This window comes from Tachyglossus aculeatus, chromosome 22, assembly GCF_015852505.1.
Source record: "Tachyglossus aculeatus isolate mTacAcu1 chromosome 22, mTacAcu1.pri, whole genome shotgun sequence".
NCBI lineage: Eukaryota > Metazoa > Chordata > Mammalia > Monotremata > Tachyglossidae > Tachyglossus > Tachyglossus aculeatus.
In genome coordinates, this window is record NC_052087.1 from 1,183,012 (window position 1) to 1,209,433 (window position 26,422).

The 26,422-nt window shown below is 44.8% G+C and overlaps 1 protein-coding gene across 1 annotated transcript in view; it reads right to left on the reverse strand.

The window, feature by feature from the left end:
- Window positions 1-26,422, reverse strand: part of PLCE1 (phospholipase C epsilon 1) — a 217,648-nt gene that overhangs the window by 67,522 nt on the left and 123,704 nt on the right. The window contains exons 9-19 of the mRNA XM_038764430.1: window positions 21,691-21,808; window positions 21,095-21,251; window positions 19,045-19,149; window positions 18,819-18,955; window positions 17,563-17,801; window positions 17,348-17,409; window positions 17,088-17,253; window positions 15,457-15,564; window positions 13,812-13,928; window positions 12,839-12,997; window positions 4,660-4,783 (exon numbers count right to left, since the gene is read on the reverse strand). Coding sequence (XP_038620358.1) covers window positions 4,660-4,783; window positions 12,839-12,997; window positions 13,812-13,928; window positions 15,457-15,564; window positions 17,088-17,253; window positions 17,348-17,409; window positions 17,563-17,801; window positions 18,819-18,955; window positions 19,045-19,149; window positions 21,095-21,251; window positions 21,691-21,808 — 1,492 coding nt within the window. The remainder of the gene's footprint in view (window positions 1-4,659; window positions 4,784-12,838; window positions 12,998-13,811; window positions 13,929-15,456; window positions 15,565-17,087; window positions 17,254-17,347; window positions 17,410-17,562; window positions 17,802-18,818; window positions 18,956-19,044; window positions 19,150-21,094; window positions 21,252-21,690; window positions 21,809-26,422) is intronic.

Sequence of the window (26,422 nt, forward strand, 5' to 3'; positions counted from 1 at the left end):
TAGCACATAGTAGTATTATATAGTAAGGGTGCAGCACACTGTAGTAAGCACATGGGAGTGTACAATATAATGTTACTTTACTTGAGATAGAATTTTGATCTCTGAGTCATTTGCCTTGACCCAGTTTGGGTGACTTTGTCTGTCATGGTCAATGTAAACATGAGAAACATGGGAAAAGCCTTGGTGAAAAAGCAACATAGGATAAACAGATCCCTACCAAATGCACTGTTACAAGGATAGGCCCATTAAGAAATTGACCTCAACCACTGAAATGTTATTCCATTTTCCTGCCATCCACTTACCCGCAAACCAATCTCTGTGTAGAATGAAGCGTGAACTGAAATAAATGGCTTCATCTATGGTATTACTTGTAGTTTCTCTTTCCCATCTGAGAGAAATGGACCATTCTTAATTTGTACTAGAAAAGGTGCCAGGGCACTAAATGGCTGAATTCTGACCCCTCTTCCAGTGTTGCAGCTCCTTGTTCTCAGTCAGTGGTGTTGGGAGATGCACTCTCCCGCTTTGCAGAGAAGAGTAAGGGAAGAGACAGACAGAGAGGGAGGCAGAGAGACTTCAAGAGAAGGGGACATTCTGTCTAGTCTACAGGGTGTTCGTTTTGTGGTGAGATTTTAACTAGAGAACTTGAGTGAAGCAATAGTTATTCTGTGTGTATGACAACTGAAGTATTTTAGTCAAATCTAATTGAAAGATTTAATGAGGTTTCATATGCTTTTCCTCTCACAATCATACATTTGACAATATCCCTTTCCTTTAGGATCACTGTCATTACTGCCATCATTTCAAACCACTGTTTAATTAATTGGAAGAGAAGCAGTGTAGCTTAGTGGAAAGAGCCCGGGCTTGGGACTCAGAGATCGTGGTTTCTAATCCCAGATCTGCCACTGATCAGATGTATGACTTTGGGCAAGTCACTTGACTTATTTGTGCCTCCGTTACCTCATTTGTAAAATGGGGATTAAGACTGTGAACCCCACCAGGGACAACCTCATTACCTTGTATCTACCCCAGTGCTTAGAACAGTGTTTGGCACATAGTAAATGCTTAACAAATCCCATTATTATTATTATTATCATTATTAAAACTTCATTAGCAAGGATCACTATTAACACCTTCTCTAGGGAATTTTGGAGTACGTGCAAAAGAAGAAAAGGGTGAAAAAGGAAAAATGGAGGAGAGAGGGATCAGGGAAAAGGGAATGGGGAGAGAAGGGGAAGGAAGAGAGTGGAAAAGGGAGAGGGAAGGGAGAAAGCACTCATCCTCTGCTTCCACATTATTGCCATTGCCAGCAGCTAAGATGCCAGGAATGCCAGTGAGCTGAAGTGACTTTCATTAGGGTGGCAGCAGAAGAGGATGATGACTTTGGCTTCATCAGCCTGGCTGGCAGACCAGCTCTGCAGCAGCACTAGACCCCTGCGACCTCTGCCTCAGGCCAGTTGAGGTGGAGAGGAGCTTCCTGCCTAAACCTAGAGCCCAGAAGGTCATTCAGTCGGTCAATTGCTGTTGAATCATTTCCAATTTACAGCAACTCAGGGAGGGGAAAAATCCTGATGGAATTAGCAAGCTACAGGGGAGTCCACTTCCAACCTCCTTTTGGCCCCAAAAGTTAGGTCCATCCTGAAGATGGGAGGGAAGACCCTCAGCCCTTTTTGGTTAGGGTAGACCGGGGCCATCTGTAGGCCATCTAAGACACTGATAGGGAATTCTACCTCTTCCATTGAGATTGTTGCTACTGATTTGGGGGCCTCTATTACATGTGCTATGTGCTCCCTATTAATCCACCTCTGACTGAGTGCCTACTGCACAAAAAACTCACAGTTTAATTGTAAAAACAAGCTGACACATTGATGAATGTAAGAGAGTTAAAAGTTGGAAAATAACCATGAATAAGCACCATGGATACATCAATAAATAAACACATGATTGTTTTTTGATTTTCTGATGACCAGCGTAGCACACCATAGGAAGGGGGCCTAGCTCCTCTCACCCTAAGGGGCTGGACTTGAAGAGGAAGCGGGTAATTGGTTGGAGGCTGGGGGGTCAAGGGCCACTGGAGTCTCTCCCTCTCTCTCCTTCCATCAATCTCCCCCTTTCTCTCAATCAATCAATCAATCATATTTATTGAGCGTTTAGTGTGTGCAGAGCACTGTACTAAGCGCTTGGGAAGTACAAGTTGGCAACATATAGAGACAGTCCCTACCCAACAGTGGGGTCACAGTCTAGAAGGGGGAGACAGAGAACAAAACCAAACATATTAACAAAATAAAATAAATAGAATAGATATGTACAAGTAAAATAAATAAATAGAGTAATAAATATGTACAAACATATATACATATATACAGGTGCTGTGGGGAAGGGAAGGAGGTAAGACGGGGGATGGAGAGGGTGACAAGGGGGAGAGGAAGGAGGGGGCTCAGTCTGGGAAGGCCTCCTGGAGGAGGTGAGCTCTCAGTAGGGCCTTGAAGGGAGGAAGAGAGCTAGCTCAGCGGATATGGGGAGGGAGGGCATTCCAGGCCAGGGGGATGACGTGGGCTGGGGGTCGACGGCGGGACAGGCGAGAACGAGGCACGGTGAGGAGATTAGCGGCAGAGTAGCAGAGGGTGCGGGATGGGCTGTAGAAGGAGAGAAGGGAGGTAAGGTAGGAGGGGGCGAGGTGATGGACAGCCTTGAAGCCGAGGGTGAGGAGTTTCTGCCTGATGCACAGATTGATTGGTAGGCACTGAAGATTTTTGAGGAGGGGAGTAACATGCCCAGAGCGTTTCTGGACAAAGACAATCCGGGCAGTGGCGTGAAGTATGGATTGAAGTGGGGAGAGACACGAGGATGGGAGATCAGAGAGAAGGCTGATGCAGTAGTCCAGACAGGATAGGATGAGAGCTGGAACGAGCAGGGTAGCGGTTTGGATGGAGAGGAAAAGGCGGATCTTGGCAATGTTGTGGAGCTGAGACCGGCAGGTTTTGGTGACGGCTTGGATGTGAGGGGTGAATGAGAGACCGGAGTCGAGGATGACATCAAGGCTGTGGGCTTGTGAGACGGGAAGGACGGTAGTGCTGTCAACAGTGATGGGAAAGTCAGGGAGAGGGCAGGGTTTGGGAGGGAAGACAAGGAGTTCAGTCTTGGACATGTTGAGTTTTAGGTGGTGGGCAGACAACCAGACGGAGATGTCCTGAAGGCAGGAGGAGATACGAGCCTGGAGGGAGGGGGAGAGAGCAGGGGCAGAGATGTAGATTTGGGTGTCATCAGCGTAGAGATGATAGTTGAAGCAGTGGGAGTGAATGAGGTCACCAAGGGAGTGAGTGTAGATTGAGAACACGAGGGGACCAAGAAATGAACCTTGGGGAACCCCCACAGTAAGGGGATGGGAAGGAGAGGAGGAGCCTGCAAAAGAGATTGGGAATGAACGACTGGAGAGATAAGAGGAGAACCAGGAGAGGACGGAGTCTGTGAAGCCAAGGTTGGATAGCGTGTTGAGGAGAAGGGCGTGGTCCACAGTGTCGAAGGCAGCTGAGAGGTCGAGGAGGATTTGGATAGAGTAGGAGCCATTGGATTTGGCAAGCAGGAGGTCATTGGTGACCTTTGAGAGGGCAGTTTCCGTGGAATGTAGGGGACGGAAGCCAGACTGGAGGTGGTCGAGGAGAGAGTTGGTGTTGAGGAATTCGAGGCAGTGCGTGTAGACAACTCGCTCAGGAGTTTGGAAAGGAATGGTAGGAGGGATATAGGGTGATAACTAGAAGGTGAGGTGGGGTTAAGAAAGGGTTTTTTTAGGATGGGAGAGACATGGGCATGTTTGAAGGCAGAGGGGAAGGAACCAGTGGAGAGTGAGCGGTTGAAGATGGAAGTTAAGGAGGGGAGAAGGGATGGAGTGAGAGATTTCATGAGATGAGAGGGAATGGGGTCAGAAGCACAGGTGGCTGGAGTAGCACTTGAGAGCAGGGAGGAGAGTTCCTCTGAGGATACTGCTGGGAAGGATGGGAGAGTAGCAGAGAGTGTTGAGAGCCGGGGGGTTGGACAAGGGGGGAAGTGACTTTGGGGAGCTCAGACCTGATGGATTTAATTTTGTTAATGAAGTAGGAGGCCAGATAGTTGGGGGTGAGGAAAGGAGGAGGGGGAGGAACTGGGGGCCTGAGAAGGGAGTTGAATGTACGGAAGAGCTGACGGGGATGATGGGCATGGGTGTCAATAAGGGAGGAGAAATAGTTTTGTCTGGCAGAGGAGAGGGCTGAGTTAAGGCAGGAAAGGATAAACTTGAAGTGAACGAGGTTGGCATGGTGTTTAGACTTTTGCCAGCAGCGTTGGATCAGAGGAGAAAGAGGGCCATGAGGGCCAACAGGGAAGCTGGTAATGTCCTTTTTTCATTGCTGCAGTGGGGAGGGGGAAGGAGTGGAGTGGAGTAATAGGACTCTCCATTCTCTGTACTTTGCCCCTGCAGAGGCTGTCAGGTGCGACATCAGTTATTTATGCCAAACTTTCAGAATATCCCTTTAAGGTGTCGGCCCGTCACATCAGTCAATCAATCAATCAATGGCATTTACTGAACGCTTACTGTGTTCAGAGCACTGTACTAGGTGCTTGGGGAAGAACAAATCAACAGAGCTGGTAAACACGATTCCTGCCCACAAAGATGAGGTTTTCCCTTACCATCAGAGAGAGATTCGTAGTCATAATCGTATTCATCTTCCTCCTCCTCCTCTTCCTCGGGGGTAGCAGCATTGCTACTGCTGGTGCTCCCCGTCTGGGCCTGCAGGGAGGCCAGCTGATGAGCCTGCAAGATTAAAAACATCAACCTTCAAGCAGCCAATCTAGAATGTCGGCAGTTTGTGATTCGCGGTACCTGCTTCACCTCAATCAGGAGGGGATACTGGAAAATGGGAGCAGTGGAAGTAGCAGCAGTACTGATAGTTATTGAACAACTACTGAGTGCAGTGCATTTGTACTAAGCACTCAGGAAAGCCCAACAGAGTCCAGGATACATTCCCTGCCCTCGAGGACCTTACATTCTTACAGGGAGCCTTCATGCCTTACCCTCTAATAATAGTGGAAGCCTAGAAGGTTCTCTGCACATGTAACATTGGCATGAGGTGAGGAAAAATCAATATGTCACTGTACCTCCAGAGAACCAGAACCAAGACTGGGGAGAAGCTGGCTGGCACCCATGACATTTGCTGTCTCTTCTATTCTGACTCTGTACTCTGGAGTCAGAGCAGTCCCCTCAGAGTCTGATGTAAGCATCCAGGACTCCCTGCCATCCATGTCCACTCAGGCACCAGAAGCCCAGCAGGAGCCATGAGGACATAGGGAGAAGCAGCATGGCTCAATGGAAAGAACCTGGGCTTTGGAGTCAGAGGTTATGGGTTCAAATCCCGGCTCTGACAATTGTCAGTTGTGTGACTTTGGGCAAGTCACTTAACTTCTCTGTGCCTCAGTACCTCATATGTTACCTCATATGGGGGTTAAGGCTGTGAGCCCCCATGGGACAATCTGATCACCTTGTACCTCCCCAATGCTTAGAACAGTGCTTGGCACATAGTAAGTGCTTAATAAATGCCATTATTATTATTATTATAGGAACAGTGACTCTTCTCTAGAAGTGGTGGCTGTGATTCCCTCTAGACCCTCACATAAACTGACATGGCATCCTGGCTACAGGACAAGGCCCAGTACCACCCATTCCCCTGACTATGTCAGTGTGGTCTGTTGTCCAACTCCAATTCTCATCTTCTGGCTGGCTACAGGAACCTATATTTGCCTCTTTCCTGAGGAGGTGAATGATACTTTTGATTGTGAACTCCTGGCTCCTTCATTTGCCTGCTGTGTGACTTTGGGAAAGTCACTAATTTCTCTGTGCCTCCGTGGCCTCATCTGTAAAGTGGTGACTAAGACCAAGAGCCCCATGTGGTACATGGACTGTGTCCAATCTGATTAGCTTGAATCTACCCCAGGTTTCAGTACACTGCCTGGCACATTGTAAGCACTTAAGAAATACCAAAAAAAAACCATGTGAACAATCCTACTCATGGCTAGGACACTCATTTTTTTCCTTATAGGAATATTTCCTCCAGGACTAAATTGGGGGGGGGGGGGGGGGGGGCAGGGGGAATGGGAGAGGAGGTCCAGTAATCCTCATAGACCAATATCAAGAAAAAAGAAATACGTTCATCTTAACTAAGATGAAATGAGTGTTTGTTCTTGTCTAGGCACTTGTGTGAAAAAAGTGGGCTGAGTAATGGGGCATTGATATATTTTGCTCAGATAGAAGAATGATCAAAAATGGAGTATTAAAAAAAAATCAAACTGCCTAAAAATGGATCACTGAAATTGAAATCTGTTGGTGTGGGAGGGGTTTGTCTGGAAGGAGTTTGTATGGGAAGAGTCTGTCCAAATAATCAATCAGTAATACTTATTGAGTGCTTACTGTGTTCTGTTCCCTGTACTAGACACTTGGTAGAGGACAGTATAATAGAGTTGTTGGACATAGTCCCTGCCTTCAGGGAGCTTACAGTCTACAGAGGAACTTAAAGGTGAATCATAAATTCAACCTACTTGACTCTTGTTGGTACAGAATGTATTGGCAGGGGATGCCCCTACCAGCAATTCTACTTGTTCTGATGACTTTGACACCTGTCTCCATGTTTTGTTTTGTTGTCTGTCTCCCCCTTCTATACTATGAGCCCACTGTTGGGGAGGGACTGTCTCTATATGTTGCCAACTTGTACTTCCCAAGCACTTAGAACAGTGCTCTGCACACAGTAAGTGCTCAATAAATACAATTGAATGAATGAATGAACAAAACAGAGTTCAGGCATTCCTCGGGGCATTGGAGTTTTGGAGGATGCACATACGGCCCAAATCATCAAACCATTTTATGACATGGATAGGAAGCAAAATGAATTTGAATGGGGCTCCACGCAAGAGAAAGCATTTCAGGGCTGAAAACAGCAACTTTTGCTTTCTATGGGCCTCGGACCATGGGACCCCAAGGTGGAAAAGGTCCTATTTGTGGAAGCCGCCCCCACTAGCATTGCTTAAAGTCTGTGGCAAAGGCCTGTGGATTCTGTCCACTTGCAACCGCTATGGTTTTGGAGTCACTCCTGTAAGGAGGCAGAAGCAGATTATTCTCCCCTGGAACAACAGGCTCCAACTGCTTACGAGGGATTGGCTAACACCAAAATATTAACAAGGAGTGAGCCGATCCAAGGAAGAACGGGGCGGTCGGTGTTAGGGATACTGTTGGCATGGCAACACCCCAGGGAATAGCACAGCAGTCCACCTGAGTCAAACAGGCCTGGGAGGTACCCCAGCACTGGTACAAACCCTCCTCTGATAACCCATTAGGACAGGAATAGTGGAGTCCTTCCTGCATGCAGTTCCTAGCCCAGTTCAGTGGGTCCCGGCATATGATGACCTGACCCTTGAGCAGAGGCACATGGCTTGGTTTTACAGATGGTACCACTAAAATGGATAAAACTGGCTCCCAGAGATGGGCTGCAGTTGTGTTCAGTCCCACCACTGGCCAGGAGCTGCGATGGGAGGGCCAGGACCACTCAAGTTAGCATGCTGAATTTGCAGTGGTTCATGGGCTGGTACAAACGCACAGTGGGGCCCAGGCCACCTACATTTACATATACTCATGGGTGGTGGCTAATGGGCTGATTATTTGGGCACCCCGATGGGCCAAGGAGAACTGGGTGATTAAGAACAAGTCTATTTGGGGAAAAGAACAGTGGGAGGAGTTGTGGGACAGTCTGCCACACTGATGCCCACCTCCTGTATAGCGCTTCTAAGGAGGGGGATGCAAACAATGAAAACGAGCAGCGGGTCCAACTCCAAAGAGTTCACACAACCCCAGTCCATCAGGGAAGGCTGGGTCTAGCAAAATAGGGACATGAAAAGAGTGGGCACGGGGGAATAGAGGCCACTTGCCGACGGCTCAGAAAGAGGAGGGCAGCGTGGCTCAGTGGAAAGAGCCAGGGCTTGGGAGTCAGAGGTCATGGATTCTAATCCCGGCTCTGCCACTTGTCAGCTGTGTGACCTTGGGCGAGCCACTTAACTTCTCTCTTCCTCAGTTCCCTCATCTGTAAAATGGGGATGTGAGCCCAACGTGGGACAACCTGATCACCTTGTATCCCCCCCAGTGCTTAGAACAGTGCTTTGCACATAGTAAGCACTTAACAAATGCCATTATTATTATTATTAACAAACATCCAAAGACACAGTAAGGCAGGTCGTCATGGTATGTCCCAAGTGCGATCAGCCCCATTTTTCCCAAAACCCTTGTTGTCCCTTCTACCACCTGGAACAATTTCCCAAGGGATGGAGCCCCCCATGAGAGGGCAAATAGACTATGTAGGACCTCTAAGACGGGTGGCCAGAAAGTACACTCTGGTCATGGTAGATAGCAGTCAGGGTGACCGGAAGCGACAGCCAGTGCCGGTATCTCCTTTATCTCTTCACAGCTCCTTCCTGTCTCCCTTCCTTTCCCATTTTTCTGCCCTTTTCTCAAACTCTATCCCCTTCCCACTCCTCGCTCCAGTCCCCAGTGGTGGGAAGGAATGGTGGAACAGCTGGGGCAGGAGGGTTTGATAAGGGAAAGGAGACAGGAAAGGGGAAGGAGAGATGGGGGGATGGTGAGATAAGAGATAAGGAGATAAGTAGCAGCATGGCTCAGTGGAAAGAACACGGGCTTGTGAGTCAGAGGTCATGGGTTTGAATCCCAGCTCTGCCACTTGTCAGCTGTGTGACCTTGGGCAAGCCACTTAACTTCTTTCTGCCTCAGTTACCTTATCTGTAAAGTGGGGATGAAGACTGTGAACCCCACATGGGACAACCTGATCACCCTGTATCCCCCCCAGCGCTTAGAACAGTGCTTTGCACATAGTAAGCACTTAACAAATACCATTATTATTATAAGACAGAAGGAGCGTCAGATGGGGAGAAATGGTTAAGGCAAATTTCATTTGTGGCTTGCAGGAATCTAGTCAAATAGAGTCTGTTTGCGTTGGTGAAATTCACATTTCAACCTTCGATGTTTCAGTCATATTTGTTGAATTGCTTTCTCTTTTTTGCTGCTCTGGCTGAAGTTTGTTGTTGGGTTTTTCAAAGTTTCAATCAATCAATCAATCGTATTTATTGAGCGCTTACTGTGTGCAGAGCACTGTACTAAGCGCTTGGGAAGTACAAGTTGGCAACATATAGAGATGGTCCCTACCCAACAATGGGCTCACAGTCTAGAAGGGGGAGACAGAGAACAAAACCAAACATATTAACAAAATAAAATAAATAGAATAGATATGTACCAGTAAAATAAATAGAGTAATAAATATGTACAATCATATATACATATATACAGGTGCTGTGGGGAAGGGAAGGAGGCAAGATGAGGGGGATGGAGAGGAGGAAGAGGGGGAGAGGAAGGAGGGGGCTCAGTCTGGGAAGGCCTCCTGGAGGAGGTGAGCTCTCAGTAGGGCCTTGAAGGGAGGAAGAGAGCTAGCTTGGCAGATGTTGGGAGGGAGGGCATTCCAGGCCAGGGGGATGATGTGGGCCGGGGGTCGACGGCGGGACAGGCGAGAACAAGGCACGGTGAGGAGATTAGTGGCAGAGGAGCGGAGGGTGCGGGCTGAGCTGCAGAAAGAGAGACGGGAGGTGAGGTAGGAGGGGGCGAGGTGATGGAGAGCCTTGAAGCTGAGGGTGAGGAGTTTCTGCCTGATGCACAGATTGATTGGTAGCCACCGGAGATTTTTGAGGAGGGGAGTAACATACCCAGAGCATTTCTGGACAAAGACAATCCGGGCAGCGGCATGAAGTATGGTGCAAAGTTTCAATTTCCACTACTTCAAATTCAACAACTTGCAATTACCCAGGTAAGATCATCAACAAATGCCATTATTGGATCAAACCTACTTCCAACTGTACCTTACTCTTGACTTTCCTGGTTCCCTACCCTGGCTCATACCACTCCCCCTTCTTGGAATGCCCAGCTGCCCCAATCTGACAGACCACAGCCCTTCCATATTAAAAGGCCAGCAGCAGACCTCTACCACTTCTCTTATATCTGACCCCCAGGGCACAGGCATCGGAGAGAAGCTGCTCCACTCTAATAACAATAATAATGATGATGATAATGATAACAATAATAATAATGGTATTTCAGCACTTATGTGCCAACACTACGCTGATAGAAGATACAAGTTAATTAGGTCAGACAAAGCCCCTGTTCCAAATGAGACTTACAAGCTAAAGGGGAGGAAAAACAGGAAGTGAGTCCCCGGGCTCCTGGGACTCCCAGCAGCCCCTGCTCTGCCTGGGCTGCAGCTGTGACTTTCATGGTTGTTGGTCTAAGCCACAAGGAGCTGAAACCCTACTGTTCCTGCCATATTTATTGTGTTCCTTATGTTTTAATTTTTGTTTCAATTTGCGTTATGTGTCTGTCACCAATCCCCCACCCCCAGATTATTCTTAGATTATGAGACCCTTAGGAGCCAAGGACAGTATCTTTCTCATCCAGGCACTTCTTTCTCAATGCTAAGCACAGTGTGTGCACACAGAGGGCAATTACTATTACTACCTTCCATGGTTCATCCAACCCAGGTCTCTGTTTTCAGGATGTTTGGAGAAACCATGTGATAGATTGCTCTCCATGATTATCCATCCTGATGAATTTTCCCTCTACCCATTGCAGGCTGCCCAACAAAGAATGTGTTTGTGTTTTAGGAGGGAGTATGTTTGGAAAAAACAACTTGCTTTTAGTCTATAAGAGAAAAAGGATTTTAGTGAGTTCCACCTAGCCAGTGAAAGACCCTGCCTCTGAACCTAGGAAAGCCCCTGTTGACTTCTTGGGAAGCTCTTGGACCAGTCCAGAATTTGGGGAGGAGCCCTGGGAGGTAGGACCCGAGAAGACCTTGGGAGTCAATAGGAAATGGATAACTCCCTCTTCCACGGGTGATACTGTGAAGAGGCTGCGAGCCCTTCCTTCCAGGACTCCAATCCCTGGAGGAAGGCCCAGGACCATGTGCCCTGGATGGATATATTGTGTATGAACACTGGGATGCTTGTGTTCATCAAATACTTAGCATAAAACACAAGGTTGAATGTCAGGGTTGAATGCTCATCATGAACTTGTCCAGGAAAACGGCCTACAAAACAGTTGGTAGATATGTCCCCTGCCCACAGTGAGCTTATAAGCTTAGAGTCTAGAAGGGGAGACAGACATTAATATAAGTAAATTATTTATAATACATATTTATAGATATGTATATAAGGCTGTGGGGCTGAGGGTAGGGTGACTGCCAAATGTCCAGAGATTACAGATACAAGTGCAAGACAGTAGTTCTTCTTGTCTTGTTAAGAAGAGTAGGTAAACAAGAGCACTTTCTATAGACCTGGGACATTATGCTTCTTGAAGACACAAATATTAACAGAGCTGCCTGATCATTAACTCTATGATGGATCTTACCCATGTTGCCCTGCTAAGTCCCAATCAATAAACCAATCATATTTATTGAGTGCTTACTGTGTGCAGAGTACTGTACTAAGCGCTTAGGAGAGTACAATACAACAGAGTTGGCAGACACATTCCCTGTACACAATGAGCTTACTGTCCAGAGGAGGAGACAAATATTAATATAAATAAATAAATTATGGATATGCATATAAGTGCTGTGGGGCTGAGGGAGGGGTGAATAAAGGGAGTAAATCAGGGTGACTGAGAAGGGAGTGGAAAAAGAGGAAATAAGGGCTTTTGAAAGTAAGGGAGAGTCATTGTTGGATACGAAGAGGGAAGATGGTCCAGGCAGGATTTAGGTAAGACGTCATTGGTGAGATAGATGAGATCAAGGTACGGTGAGTAGGTTGGCTTTAGAGGTGCAAAACTGCAAGCTGGGTTGTAGTAAGAAAGCAGTGAGGTGAGGTCAGGGGGTGAGGAAGGAGGGGAGGTGAGGTAGTTCCACAGCATCCCCCCTGGCATTCATGAGAGGGGCATACAGTCTCCTCCAATGCCAACCTACCTAGACCTTGTCTATCTCACTGTCAACCTCTTACCCACAATCTGCCTCTGGCCTGGAATGCCCTCCTTCTTCATTTCCAACAGACGATTACTCTCCCCACCTTCAAAGACTTATTAAAAGCAAATCTCCTTCAAGAGGCCTTCCCCGACTAAGCCCTCATTTTTCTCTTTTTCCACTCCCTTCTGCTTGGCCCTTGCACTTGGATTTACTCCCTTCATTCACCTCTCCCTCAGCCCTACAGCACCTATGTACATATCTGTACTTCATTTATTTATATTAATGTCTCTCTCCCTCTCTGGACTGCAACCTTGTTACGGGCAGGGATCATGCCTAACAATTCTGTTACATTGTAATCTCCCAAAGTCTTAGTACAGTGCTCTGCACACAGTAAGTGCTTTATAAATATGGTTGATAGATTGTTTAGGAAGTGTTTGTCACTAGGTGATCACTGGCTCATTTGAAATATCCTAAAAGCAAGTAGGAAGATATGTCTACAAAGCAAACATCATTAATTAATTTATTCATTCATATATATTAAGTGCCTATTGAATCTAGAGTGCTGTACTGCGTACTTCTATATGAGAAATGTTGTACTAGGTACTTAGTGTATGTAGAATGCTGAATTGGATGGTTGGAAAAGTGCAATAAAAGTGAGGCAGTCCTTGCCCTTGAGGAGATTAGAAGAAATTTTGGAACCATAAAAGATTGGCATTGGAGGAGGAGGGAGAGAGAAACTTATATAAATTCCAAATAGAGCACCAGAACACAAATAAACCTGCCATTTTATAAAAAAAAAAGGTTTTGCTAAGAAAACTTACTTTTTGCTTTAATATATCCACAGGAGTCTGGTGGGCTTTCAGCTTTTTGTTTTTAAGGAGCACTTTCTTCCTGAGCCGTTCAGGAGAAGGAAGCATTGGATCATCAGAGAAATCACTCTCAAATAAAAACTTAGATACCAGCTTGTCTCCAAAGACATTCTGAAATGTTGAGAACAGGACATAAAAAACCACAGGCCAACATTTGGACAGGGGAAGCACAGAGTGAACAATAAACCTGAGAAGGGCCCTCACTTGTACACACTGTATGTACATCAGTTTAACAGTAGCTCAGAGTTGACAACAGGGTTGGTGGCTTCAAATGTTCCACTGTCCTGAGCCAAGAAAACAACAGCTGCCCCATTCATTACATATGACACCATTAAATGAGGCTATATGACAGAATATTAGGGTGACATCTGTGACATTTTATGGAAGAGCTTTGTTCCACTACCAACAGGGTTTGCCCCTGCTCCTTTCACTTTTGGCCCCCATGGCTACCTGGTGACTGGCTTTCCCAGACATCTTGGTTCTTAGCCCCCAGATCACATTCCATTTTCAGATCATTTCCACGCCGCTGCCATGTTTAATAAGGGTGGGGCACCTGCGAACTTTCTGAGGGACTTAATCACTGACAACTTTACGAGGGATCCTGCTGACGCCCCCACCATGTAGCACCCTGAGAAGGTTGAATACTTTCTTCCCATCTGAAACCAGCTTTGGCTGGCTGGCCTAAATGGGCTGTCTTCCAGGAAGACTGGTCTAGGGGTTCTGCACAGGATCCAGGCTAAACCTGAGCCACCTCAACCGACTGAGGATCATCAGGATGGAACCAGACACTGGGGCTGCTCCAATCCAGATTTCTCCAGAACCCCAACAAATTCTCCAACCAGTGGCAGTTCTACAGTCCTAAAGTGTGCCCTGTTTGGAGTGCCCCTCAGGGGCCCTAGCCAGTCAGGCCATGCACAGGATTCACCTTGAATATTTCCGCCATCTTCCGCTGCTGAGGCAAAGAGCAGTGGTTCTCAATGGATATGATGATTGGCATGTCGGACGTGATGAAGGCACTGCGATCAATGGCTTCCACTACTTCCTGCAAGGATCCAGGGACAGCAAAGAATCAGAAAAGAACACAGATATTGAGTGAGTGACCAGAAAGAGACAAGACACATGAGGACAAGAAGCTCTGCAAGTGTTGTCTGCTCAACCTGAGACTCTGGTCCAACTGAGACATCTTAGTTAGGACTTGGGTTACGCTAAAGAAACTTCTTCTAAATCAGGTCCATCCAATACAGAGCTTCTAGACTGTGTGCAGTCCACTATTAGATCTTGGGCATCCCATAGAGGACCACCAGTGAGTGCCAAGGAAGCAGAATGAGAGAGAGTAATGCAACTGAAGTTGTCACTGTCCTGAATTTGTCAGCAACTTCATTCCAGACTACAGCTATTGCTGCTGCTGCTGCTGCTGCTACCAGAAGTTGTTCCTTAGGCATTCTGGGGTAGGGCATTCATGCAGTTTCCAGCGTGGAAACCCCACAGAACAGCTCCAACAAGTAGTAAAAACAATTATGGCACCTCCATTTTGGAGCAAGGCACAGGCTGTCAGCATATAGGGGGAAACCCGTTGTTGGGGAGGGACCGTCTCTATATGTTGCCGACTTGTACTTCCCAAGCGCTTAGTACAGTGCTCTGCACACAGTAAGCACTCAGTAAATACGATTGAATGAATGAATGAAAAGAAAAGCCTTCTTGCTACTGCTACTTAGGAGAAGAACATCACAGAGAATGTATAAAAATTGTATGTTTAGTGCTCTCTCTCTCTCTCTCTCTCTCTCTCTCTCTCTCTCTCTCTCTCTCTTTCTCCCTGCCCTGTTTTTTTCTCTCTCAGTCTTCAACCACCATCCCTGGCCCAATGGAAGCCCTGCTCACTAACACATAATCTATAAGGCATTAATACAGAGCTAATCAATGATTTAACTTCCCTTTGTTCTATTTGATAACCATGTAATTGATTTTGAACAATTTTTCAAATAATATTAAAAATTTTAAACTTTCAAAACATGGCCCACACATAATAGCATGAGCACCCACATAAATGAGTTTGACATGCATGTTCTATGACATTATCTCTTGGCTTTCTGTTGTAAAGTCTCAGGTGATCAGGAATTGGGGAAAAAATTCAGTCAAGTGTAGGATGCTAAGTTTTGCCTACACTGAAGGCACAGTGAAAACAACTCTGTCCCTAGGTCAATGTACGGTTCAGCAGGTGGTGAGTTAAGTAAAGTTGAGGGCAGAGGTTTTGGAATGTGGGGATAAATGTCTAGGCGGTGATGCTTGGACTACCTTGATGTCTCTGTAAATCTCAAATTGCTTCCTTCTGAAAACAACCTAGAACAAATATCATATGTTGTATTCTTCAAACTTCACAAGGAGTTTGTGAAGATCAAAAACAGAACTACATCTGCTGCCTCTCTAACTACAATAAATACAAGTGTCTGATTTGTACTGTAAAGAACAATCCAACCTGTTTTGAATGTAAAAGTTTTAGGGATAGTTTCTGCTGCTGTGAGGTCAGGAATACTATAATGGGTAGTCCATATGTCGAATCCTGAAATGCTGACCTTAAATGGGATCTTGGTAGTAAGTGTGTGTCCATGATAAATGATAGGCATCCCATCATCACCATCCCAACAGTCCAATTCTACACTCCTACAGCCTTGCAGAAGGATCTGTAACAACAAAGAATGAATGCACCTCAGGGAAAGTAATAAAAGAAAAACTACACCCAGTTCATAATCAGAATGACAGATATGAAGTTCAACATCACAGCGAGACCAGATAAGCATCCTCTAGACTGTAAGCCCCTTGTGGGCAGGGATTGTCTCTCTTTATTGCTGCATTGTACTTTCCAAGTGCTTATTACAGAGCTCTATAAGAGCTCAATAAAATACGATTGAGTAAATGAATGAATGAGTTGTGGAGGGCCACCTCATAATGAGCAGAAAAGGTTGTCTCTCTGTCTGCTGTAATCTACCAAACATGTAAAAGGGCTCTGTACAATACAAAAAAAATTCACTGATTGATTAAGGAATGCTGCCCTTTTTATAGAGTCTGTGAATTCCTGGTTGGTATTGGCTGAGGACACCCTTCTCCTTGACAGTGGGGTTGAAATGACACAAACAGTTGTTGTCTTACCCCCACAGGCTCACAAGTTCCTCTCCACAACTCCAATCAGACCATTCTAGTGTGTGGGCAAGGCAAACACAAAATTATTATTTCCCAATCCCCCACCTGCAAGGTGAGGTGGCAGGCACTGAGGCTTCAGGGCAAACCAAAGGAAAAAGTGTTTCCATCTGTAGGTAGTAATGAGGTAAAACATGCTACCACAGGAAAAGGGACAGTCAAAAAATATCAAATGAAGTTTAGCTAAATCGGAGATGAAAAGCTATTTGAAGGAAAGCTAAATGGTCCATTCCTAACTATGAGGATAGTTGTCTAGGAGCCCAAGCACCACCTGATCCTTAAGAGTCCTAGAGCCCCTGTGGGAGATAGAATTCACAGCCCGAGAGGACCACTGACCTTACCCAAGATGGCAGTGCTGATCATCTTGGGTTGCTATTGCTCCTACATATGGGCATGTTTTGAAAAAACAACCAAGCATGGAACATAATTCCCTAAAGAAGATTGTTATATCTTTGGTTTCCTCAAGGAGGGAAATTCTACTGATCCGTAGCCCATTCCTAGAAGTAATATCATATATATTATTTCAATCAACACTGCAACCTATGCTAGATGATCTTGTTCAAAATAACTGAATGAACTAGCAGATTAGATGAACTCTTCCTGTGGGGAAGTCAAATGTTCAGAGGCTAGATACTGTCATACTAGCCAGTATCTAAAAGCTATGAATTAAACAAACAACAACAAAAAATTTTTGTCTTAGAACAAAGTTTAAAATGTGTACCTGGAGGAAAAAAATAAGTATATTTGTGCACCCAGGGATTTTTTGCCCACAGCATATATTGTATACTTTACAAAAAAGTAATGTAGCCAACTTTAGGCTTTCACTACAACGAAAGTCAGGCAGGGTCATGCAACTTTTTGGTCAAACAAAGAACAACTGTTTATTTATTGTTATATTGTACTGTCCCAAGCACTTAGTACAGTACTTGGCACACAGTAAGTGCTCAATAAATATGATTGAATGAATTAATTGAATGCATAGAGGTCCCAGATAAACCTATTTTGGTACCTGGCTATACAACTCTACTGAGGACTCTCCTTTCAGCTGATGACCGGTGAGGTAGGTGTTATGTGATGATTCAATGTAGTAATAGGACAGAGGCAGCTGGAAATCTTCCACATTTTCCTGGGACTCATCATTCTTCGAGGCAAAATTGTCCTTATCCATGAGAAACCTACCTCCAAAACAAATGAACATTTTGCGATGAATGTTCAGCAAAACCCAAGCATGTAAGGAAGGTAAGGAGAGAAATAAAAACAATCATGTACCTGGCAAATCCTTCAAACGACATTAGACCCTGCTGGCACATACTGGCACTTGGTTCGAACTTCTGTAGGGCACATAGATAATGTTGGTATTTTGATTAAGGGAAAGAAGAGCCCCAGAAAACCCCAGTGAGGTTTTCAGTTACACTATTTTCATGGTCAGATATTTGATGTGAAGGCTTCATTAAAATAACAGGATTAAAAACTGTTGTACAGACCTGAATAATACTGAGGATTTCGTCATATGTGCAGTGCTCTCCTTGGCAATTCACTAGGAAATCATTGAGCTGTTGGATGCCAACGGCAAACAGGCCCAAGGACATGCTCTCAACTCCAGCCCCATTGGTCACAATACTTGCAGCAGCAATTGCATCTGATATCTGCCTCTGCTGGTCTGAGAGCTGCTGTCTACTCTTAATGAACAAACCCAAATCACACACGTTCCTGGTCAACAAATCTAAAATAAACAAACAGACCAACAAATGCTCACAAAACAAGAACAGAAAGACTGGACAGGTTTCTTTTAGACCCCCTGACTCAAGACCTCTGAACTCCTGATACTTATGGCAAGTGATTGTCAAATGTCAAATGTTTGGCCCGATATGGAGCCCAGTGGAATAAAAACACAGGAATAAAAAGGGCATTGCTAAGCTAAAAGATTGGTTGAGGGAATCGATGGATTTGAAATCTGGTCTGGATCTGGGGGCTGCTTTGGTGAGAGCTTCCTCCTGGAATCCCATAGAGACTAAGGCCATCCATTTGGAAATGAATGTGTTCCTCTACTTTTAAACAAAGAGAAAATGGGGTTCACTTACCTAAAGTTGTGGCCACATCAACTCGTCTTTTATAAGTTTCCCTTTCGACTGGCACAAAATCCACCAATTTCACAGTGGAAATCAGGGTTCCAGTTTTGTGGCCTTCCTGAATGGTTTGAGAGACATTGCCCCTTGGGAATACTGAGGCCCTTTTCTGACTCCTTTTTAGGAGTAACACCGGGAGAAGGGAAAGGGGCTGGCGTGAATCCCTCTAAAGTGAATGGAGAGCACCAGCCAGATCCTGCTATGGTGGATGTACAAGTTGGCAACCACTCTGTCAGCAATCTTTTTTTTTTAATGAGTGCAAACCCATCTGGATGGAAGAGAATAGGTTATATGAGCATTTCGAGTCCTTTTCAGGAGCATTTTATGGACCTGGAATTATTGAGTTAGACTAGCTGACAGAGCAATTGTGGCCGGGCTTCTGCTCTCTTTAGTTGTCAGTTGGGACTATCTACTGAGTACTTCCATGACCATCAACCTCACTATCCTCCCATCTACTTCCTCCTACTCTTGCTGAACCAAAAAAGGGGAGAGAATGCCTACAGAGGACCTAGGGGCAATATTCCCAGAAATCTTCAGGAGGTCATGAAATCAACATGTTTATAAACTATTACTGACAGAAGAAGAGTTTCAAAAATTCAAATAACAAAACAAACCTAAATCAGGCTGGACTCCACTGCTGTTTTCATCCACTGTCAGGTGGGTGTAAAGTGGTGTAGAATCAGTTCCTGATCGGCTGCATGGTACAGCATAAACATCAAACAGATCCTTTAGGTCCTTGCGACTACGCACGCTAGGTAAAAAGAAAATGAGTGCCCTGAAGATTCTCAATATTTTAAATCAGTTTGGGGTGGAAACTGACAATAGTAAAATCTATCATACCTGAATGACTTGAACAGCTCCACAAATTCAACAAAACTCATGTTACTGTCCGAAACCATGAAGCTCTGAAAGCCTTTCAGCCCTTGAACTCGGCCACTCCAGGAGCTATAATAGAGAGAGGGATCTGTTTTGGGAAAACAGTGTGGCTCCTTCCAGCCCTAGTACAGGTCCTTCTGAATTTCTTTATTTCTGCCACTAAGCAAGGAGGGCAGGATGGGAGTGTACTGTAAATTTATAATGGTGACTGACATTAAATTCTTTCCATTTCTCTCAAGACCATTATAAATTGTACCAGAGCATATAGGAGTCAGAATCAACCCTTGTTCATTGTGTACAGCCAATGGAGACAAAGCAGTCATTCCTAGTCTTCTATCTACCAGAGAACTCTCAACATTATTTTTGGCAGACAAGCAAAATCCACAGTTTCAAAATAGTCAAAAAATGATCAGTAAGAGAACTTAAGGGCATCCTTGTGCGCAGGACTACCAACTCTATTTTATTGTACTTTTCCAAGTGCTTCGTTCAGTGCTCTACATATGGTAAGCTCTCAATAAATACCATAGATTAATTGACTGATGAATCTGATTCAGTTAAATGGAAGTAATCCCCTAGCACCTAATAGTCTCATGAGTGTGTTAACTTTTGTTTTATTTATTCATATCTGTCTAGCTGGGAACAGTGTATTGATCAGTAAAAAGAACAAAGTTTCCAAAAGCTTGGATTTTAGGGGGGAGTATGAAGGATTCAGTTTTCTTATTATTATTGTTATATTTGTTAAGTGCTTACTTTGTGTCAAGTATTGTTCTAAGCATTAGCATATTATTAGCATAATAACAATTGTGGTATTTGTTAAGTGCTTCCTATATGCCAGGCACTGTACTAGGCATTGGGGTATACAAGCAAATCAGGTTGGACACAGTCCCTATCCTACATGGGACTCACAGTCTCAATCCCCATTTTACAGGTGAGGTAACTGAGGCAAAGAAAAGTGAGGTGACTTGCCCAGGGTCACAGAGAAGACAAGTGGCAGAGCCAGGATTAGAACCCCTGACCTTCCGATTCCCAGGTCCATGCTCTATCCACTATGCCATGCTGATTCAAGTTAATCAGGTTAGATAAAGTCCCTGTCCTACATGGGGATCACATTCTAAGTAGGAGAGAGTAGGATTTAATCCCCATTTTACATGTTCATTACAGACACTAAAGCAAGAAAAAATGATAAAAAATATTTATAGATTTTAAGGAATAATTTAAATATATTTCTTACTCTGGGTACCAGATTCATTTTTTATTATTAGCAGTAGTAGAGCAGGCACTTGTTTTTTTTCTCTGAAACACAATATTTCATAACAGTTCAATGACTCCAGGAAAAGGTACTCAAAAGCATTTTACAATTCGTACAATTTTTACATTGTTAAGTGTTACAGTTCTTACAATTTGATAATGGGAATTTTGCATTTAAGTCACTTCTATATCATTTTTTTCTGTTTGCTCCTTCATTACTATAGACATGTGAGAATTTGCTATATTATCTTGTTGTTCTATGAAACCTGCTTCCCCTCCATTTCCTTCCTTGTTTCTCTCCTCCCTGAGACATCTACAGGGACAGTAAGGACTCCTCTGTCCCTGCAGGAAGGGAAGCAGTGGGGAATCAAGAAAGAACAACGGCAGGGACTCAAGTTTTTACTGTGTGGAAGAAGGCAATGGTAAACCACTTCTGTATCTTAACCAAGAAAACTCTATGGATACACATACCAGAAAGACTTTATGACAGAAGATGGGATGTTCTGAAGAGGGTGTGTCCATGGAGTTGCTATGGGTCAGAAATGACTTCATTTGAAGAAGACTATGTGTTGAGTGCTGTATGAAGTGCTGGGGTAGATTAATGAATCAATGGTATTTATGGAGCTCTCACTAAACAGAAAACTGCAAAATAATCTGGCTGGATTCCCTGTCCCCAATGGGGCTCACAATCTAAGTATAAACCATACCATCTCTAAGTCAGGTTGCTCATACTATTTTTCCAGATTCAGTCCTAATTTGTCCCTACCTGGACTGATTCTTGCTTGAAGATGATAATACAGGAGAGGACACTGGTCTGATGGGTGAAGGGGCCCCTGGAGTTATGTTTGGTGACCCAGAAGCAGTTAGAGAACGGGCTCTTCGGGAGGGCAGTGCCTGGGATGGGATGGTAATCACACTTTGCTCTGTGAAAACACAGGAAGGCACACATCATACTTTTTCATGAAAAAGTCACACTTTTTTAAAATTTAATTTTCCAAGGCCATAAACGATTATGTGCTTTTTCTATCACACTTTCTTTAACATTTGGAATGCATCTCTTTACATGCATGCCTCATAGAAACTACCTGTGGAAATCTGACATGTTGGGCACTCACCATACCAACATTTGCGTATCTATCTGAAATGTTACAGTGGGAATTCTGAGGAGGGTAGGAATGCAAATCATTGAGTAAATCTATTAAAGATTTTAGTGTTTGAAAAACACATTCCTGATACTTTCTAACCACTGTCAGGTCTAAAACTTCATTGTTAAGAAGGGTATGGGTGAACTCTTCTCATTTCAATAACTTAGTATATGAATAACCCCAAAATATAAAACCATATCTAAAAATATCCTTCTACCTGATTCTTCTTGCTCATCAAGGTCTTGGGGATCAGAACCACTGCGGCTGCGGCACTCTTTACAACTTTTGGCCTTACGAGGTGCCATCTCATCATCAGTAGCTTCCCCACTTTCACCCTGGAACCCAAAGAGTATAAAAAGCATCCTATTAAATACACCTCTGTCCTTTCTCTGTAAACCAATACAATGGAACTTCCAGATCATATGGGGAAATGGTGGTTGGCATTCTAATCTTGCATCAGTCTCTAGGCGGGAGAAGAGGTTCCCCCTGAGGAGAGGGAGTCTAGCCAGTGTTTTTCCCCAGAAATCCTGTCCCCAGGGCAGGGCTTAGCACAGTATAGCACTATCCCCTCTCCCGCTGCCCACCTCCAGATCAACTAGCCCCTAGATGGAAGTGAAAAAACACTTCTAGTGTTTCTCTCCCAAAATCACCATCTTGATTTACTGTTTTTCCTCTTGATTTCTCTCCAGTCGATGCCCCGTTGGGGAGCAACTAAAGGATTTCAGATTGAAAATCTTCTGTGTCTGACCTGAATGTATATTATCTACCCCAGCTCATAGTACAGTGGTTGGCACATAGTAAGCCCTTAACAATTATAATAAAAATAAGTCTTGTTATTCTTATTGACATGAGAGAGGCAAAAGTTCCCCTGTCCTGCAGAATCCTCTCCTAATCCTTCCCACAGACTTTGAATGGAATTTTCTGTCCCCTTCCTGTGAGGAGACATGTCCTCATGGGGTCTTCATGGGGACTTCCTGTAGATAACCTATGTAATGGGTGGATGGGTTCATGAGCACAAGGACCAGGTGCCTCGGGAGTATAGAGGATAGCTTTAGGGTGAAGGCTTGAGGGTGTGGTGGAAGAGAAGGTTGTGAAACCATCCTGCCAGAAGCACAAGGATCCCCAGGGCCAGCTCTGTGGTGGGCTGAAACCTCTATAACAGAGAACAAGTTCTCCAATTGGTCCTTAGGAAACAGATTCCTACATCAGCTGAATAACGCAAACATGCAGGATAAACCACCCAGGAATCATGGGTGGGGCTGCATCATCCCTAAATTTCTGCAACATGGCCATTAGGCATCTGGATTCATTCATCTGCCCCTCAGCACAGTTCTTACTCTTCCCTGACAGGTTCAAAGTTGAGGCTACTCCAATGCACCTTGACGCCTCTCTGATTTCCTGGTTTAAGGTAAGCAGAACTGCCTATTATTTTAATGGCAATTTTAATTTTAGTGCTTACTATGTGCCAGGCTCTGTACTAAACATTTGGGTAGATACAAGCTCATCACATTGGACACAGTCGTTGTCTCACGTGGTGCTCATGGTCTTAATTCCCATTTTACAGATGAGGTCACTGAGGGACAGAGAAGAGAAGTGACTTGCCCCGGGTAATGCAGCAGACAAGTGGTGGAGCCAGTATGAGAATCTAGGTCCTTCTGACTCCCAGGCTCATACTGTATCCACTAGGTCATGCTGCTTTTTCCCCTCTGGGATTAGAGGGATAGAATCAGACACAGCCCATCACCTCCAACAAACACTCACTCATCCCCACCACCTCAAAACACACACACACACACACACACACACACCCCAATGATACTCTACTGCTTTCTCTGACTTTATAGTCTTTAAAGATGCTAGAAAACTGACACACTGAAAGAATTCTACAAGCAATTTTAAGTTTCTCAATTTGCAGGAAATAGGTTATACTCATTAGAGTGTACATACCATTTGACTAAAAGCTCCTTGAGGAAAGTGATCAGTACAGCGCTTCTCATAGAATGTTCTGTATGTTAGGCACCCAGAAATGGAGGGATTAACATTAGCGGTAACAAGTTATTTCAAGAAGAAGCAGGGAGCCCAGCCTCTCCTATTTGTTGAAAGCATTTGTTGACACTGCCAAGGTGAGAAAGAGGAGAAAGTCTCTCACTCCACCCTGGGCAAGAACTTCAGAGAAGCAGTGTGGCTTAGTGGAAACAGCACTGGTTTGGGAGTGAGAGGACTTGGGCTGTAATCCCAGCTCCGCCACTCATCTGCTGTGTGACTTTGGGTAAGTCACTTCATGTCTCTTAGCCTCAGTTACCTTATCTATAAAATGGGGATTAAGACTGTGAGCCCCATGTGGGACAAGCTGATTATCTTGTATCTACCCCAGCACTTAGAACAGTGCTTGGCACTTACCATAATTATTATTATAATAATTATATTATTATTATTATTATTATTATTATTATTATTATTATTATTATTATTACCCAGAGCTGACAGCAGACACTCGGATGATGAAATAGAGAAGAATCAAACAATCAATCAATCGTATTCATTGAATACTTACTACATGCAGAGCACTGCACTAAGTGGTTGGGGGAGCACAATACAATGGAATTAGCAGACACGTTGCCTGCCCATAATGAGCATAATGAGCCAACTCTCTCCTTGACCCCCTTCAATCTGCCTTCCGTCCCCTACACTCCACCAAAACTGCCCTCTCAAATGACCTCCTTCTTGCCAAATCCAATGGCTCCTACTCTATCCCAATCCTCCTCGACCTCTCAGCTACCTTTGACACTGTGGATCACCCCCTTCTCCTCAACACGCTACCCAACTTTGGCTTCGCAGACTCCATCCTCTCCTGGTTCTCCTCTTATCTCTCCAGCTGTTCTTTCTCACTCTCCTTCGCGGGCTCCTCCTCCCCCTCCCATCCCCTTACTGTAGGGGTTCCTCGAGGGTCAATTCTTGGTCCCCTTCTGTTCTCTATCTACACTCACTCCCTTGGTGAACTCATTTGCTCTCACGGCTTCAACTATCATCTCTATGCTGATGACACCCAAATCTACATCTCTGCCCCTGCTCTTTCTTCCTCCCTCCAGGCTTGTATCTCCCCCTGCCTTCAGGACATCTCCATCTGGATGTCTGCCCACCATCTAAAACTCAATATGTCCAAGACTGAACTCCTTATCTTCCCTCCCAAACCCTGCCCTTTCCCATCACTGTAGACGGCACCACATCCTTCCCGTCTCACAAGCCTGCAATCTTGGTGTCATCCTTGACCCCACTCTCTCATTCACCCCACACATTCAACCTGTCACCTAAACCTGCTGGTCTCACCTCCACAAAATAGCCAAGATTCACCCTTTCCTCTCCATCCAAACCGCTACCTTGCTGGTTCAATCTCTCATCCTATCCCGACTGGATTACTGCATCAGCCTTCTCTCTGATCTCCCATCTTCCTGTCTCTTCCCACTTCAGTCTATACTTCACGCTGCTGCCCGGATCATCTTTGTGCAAAAATGCTCTGGGCATGTTACTCCCCTCCTCAAAAATCTCCAGTGGCTACCAGTCAACCTACGCATTAAGCAAAAACTCCTCACTCTCAGCTTCAAGGCTCTCCATCAACTCGCCCGCTCCTACCTCACTTCCCTTCTCTCCTTCTCCAGCCCAGCCTGCACCCTCCACTCCTCTGTCGCTAACCTCCTCACTGTGCCTTGTTCTTGCCTGTCCCGCCATCGACCCCCGGCCCACATCCTTCTCCTGGCCTGGAATGCCCTCCCTCTGCCCATCCACCAAACTAGCTCTCTTCCTCCCTTCAAAGTCCTACGGAGAGCTCAACTCCTCCAGGAGGCCTTCCCAGACTGAGCCCCCCTTTTCCTCTTCCTTCCCCTCCCTGCAGCACTTGTATATATATTTGTACAGATTGATTACTCAATTTATTTTACTTGTACATATTTACTATTCTATTTATTTTGTTAATGATATGTGCATATAGCCTTAATTCTATTTGTTTTGTTTTGTTGTCTGTCTCCCCCTTGTAGACTGTGAGCCCGTTGTTGGGTAGGGACCATCTCTATATGTTGCTGACTTGTACTTTCCAAGCGCTTAGTACAGTGCTCTGCACACAATAAGTGCTCAATAAATATGATTTAATGAATGAATGAGCTTATAGTCAAAAGGGCAGGAAGGAAAAGATTGGTTGTCAGTGTCAATAAATTCAAAATGATGCAAAGATGAAAAAGAAGTAAAGGCATCAGTTAGGGCATAAGAAAGAGGAGACACATGAATCTCTCAACATATTCTTCAAGGGGTTAGAACAGGAGATTGAGGCTGCTCAACCAAATATAGTGAGTATTAAATTAGAAGAATATTGTTTATAGTGACAGGAAACAAATTAGAATATACAGCCTCCCTAAACAAGTCATGTTGAACAGCGAGGCCTAGGAGAGAGAACCTGGGCCTGGGAGTAAGAGGACCTGGGTTCTAATCCCAGCTCCACTACTTGCCTGCTGTGTGACCTTGGACAAGTCACTTACCTTTTCTCTGTACCTCAGTTCCCTCATCTGTAAAATGGAGATTCAGTACTTGTTCTTCCTACTTGGACTATAAGCCCCATGTGGGATTTGATGATCATGTAGCTACCCCAGCACTTACTACAGTCCTTGACACATACTAAGCACTTAACAAGTATTATCATTGTTATCATCATCATCTTCATCATCATTATGATTTTCCAAGCATTACTCTACTTGGACAGGATTCAGTGTTTACTTCTCAACCCAGATGCACACCCAGAGGGATGGACATTAGATCGTTTAGAAAAGTGGTTCGGAGCACCAGAATGGGCAGAATTAACCACACTAAAATAATGGAAAAACACAAATGCTATATGAAAAGCAATAGCGCGATATGGACAGGTTAGTAGCATGAGTATGGGGAGAAAGCATAGTTTAATGGAT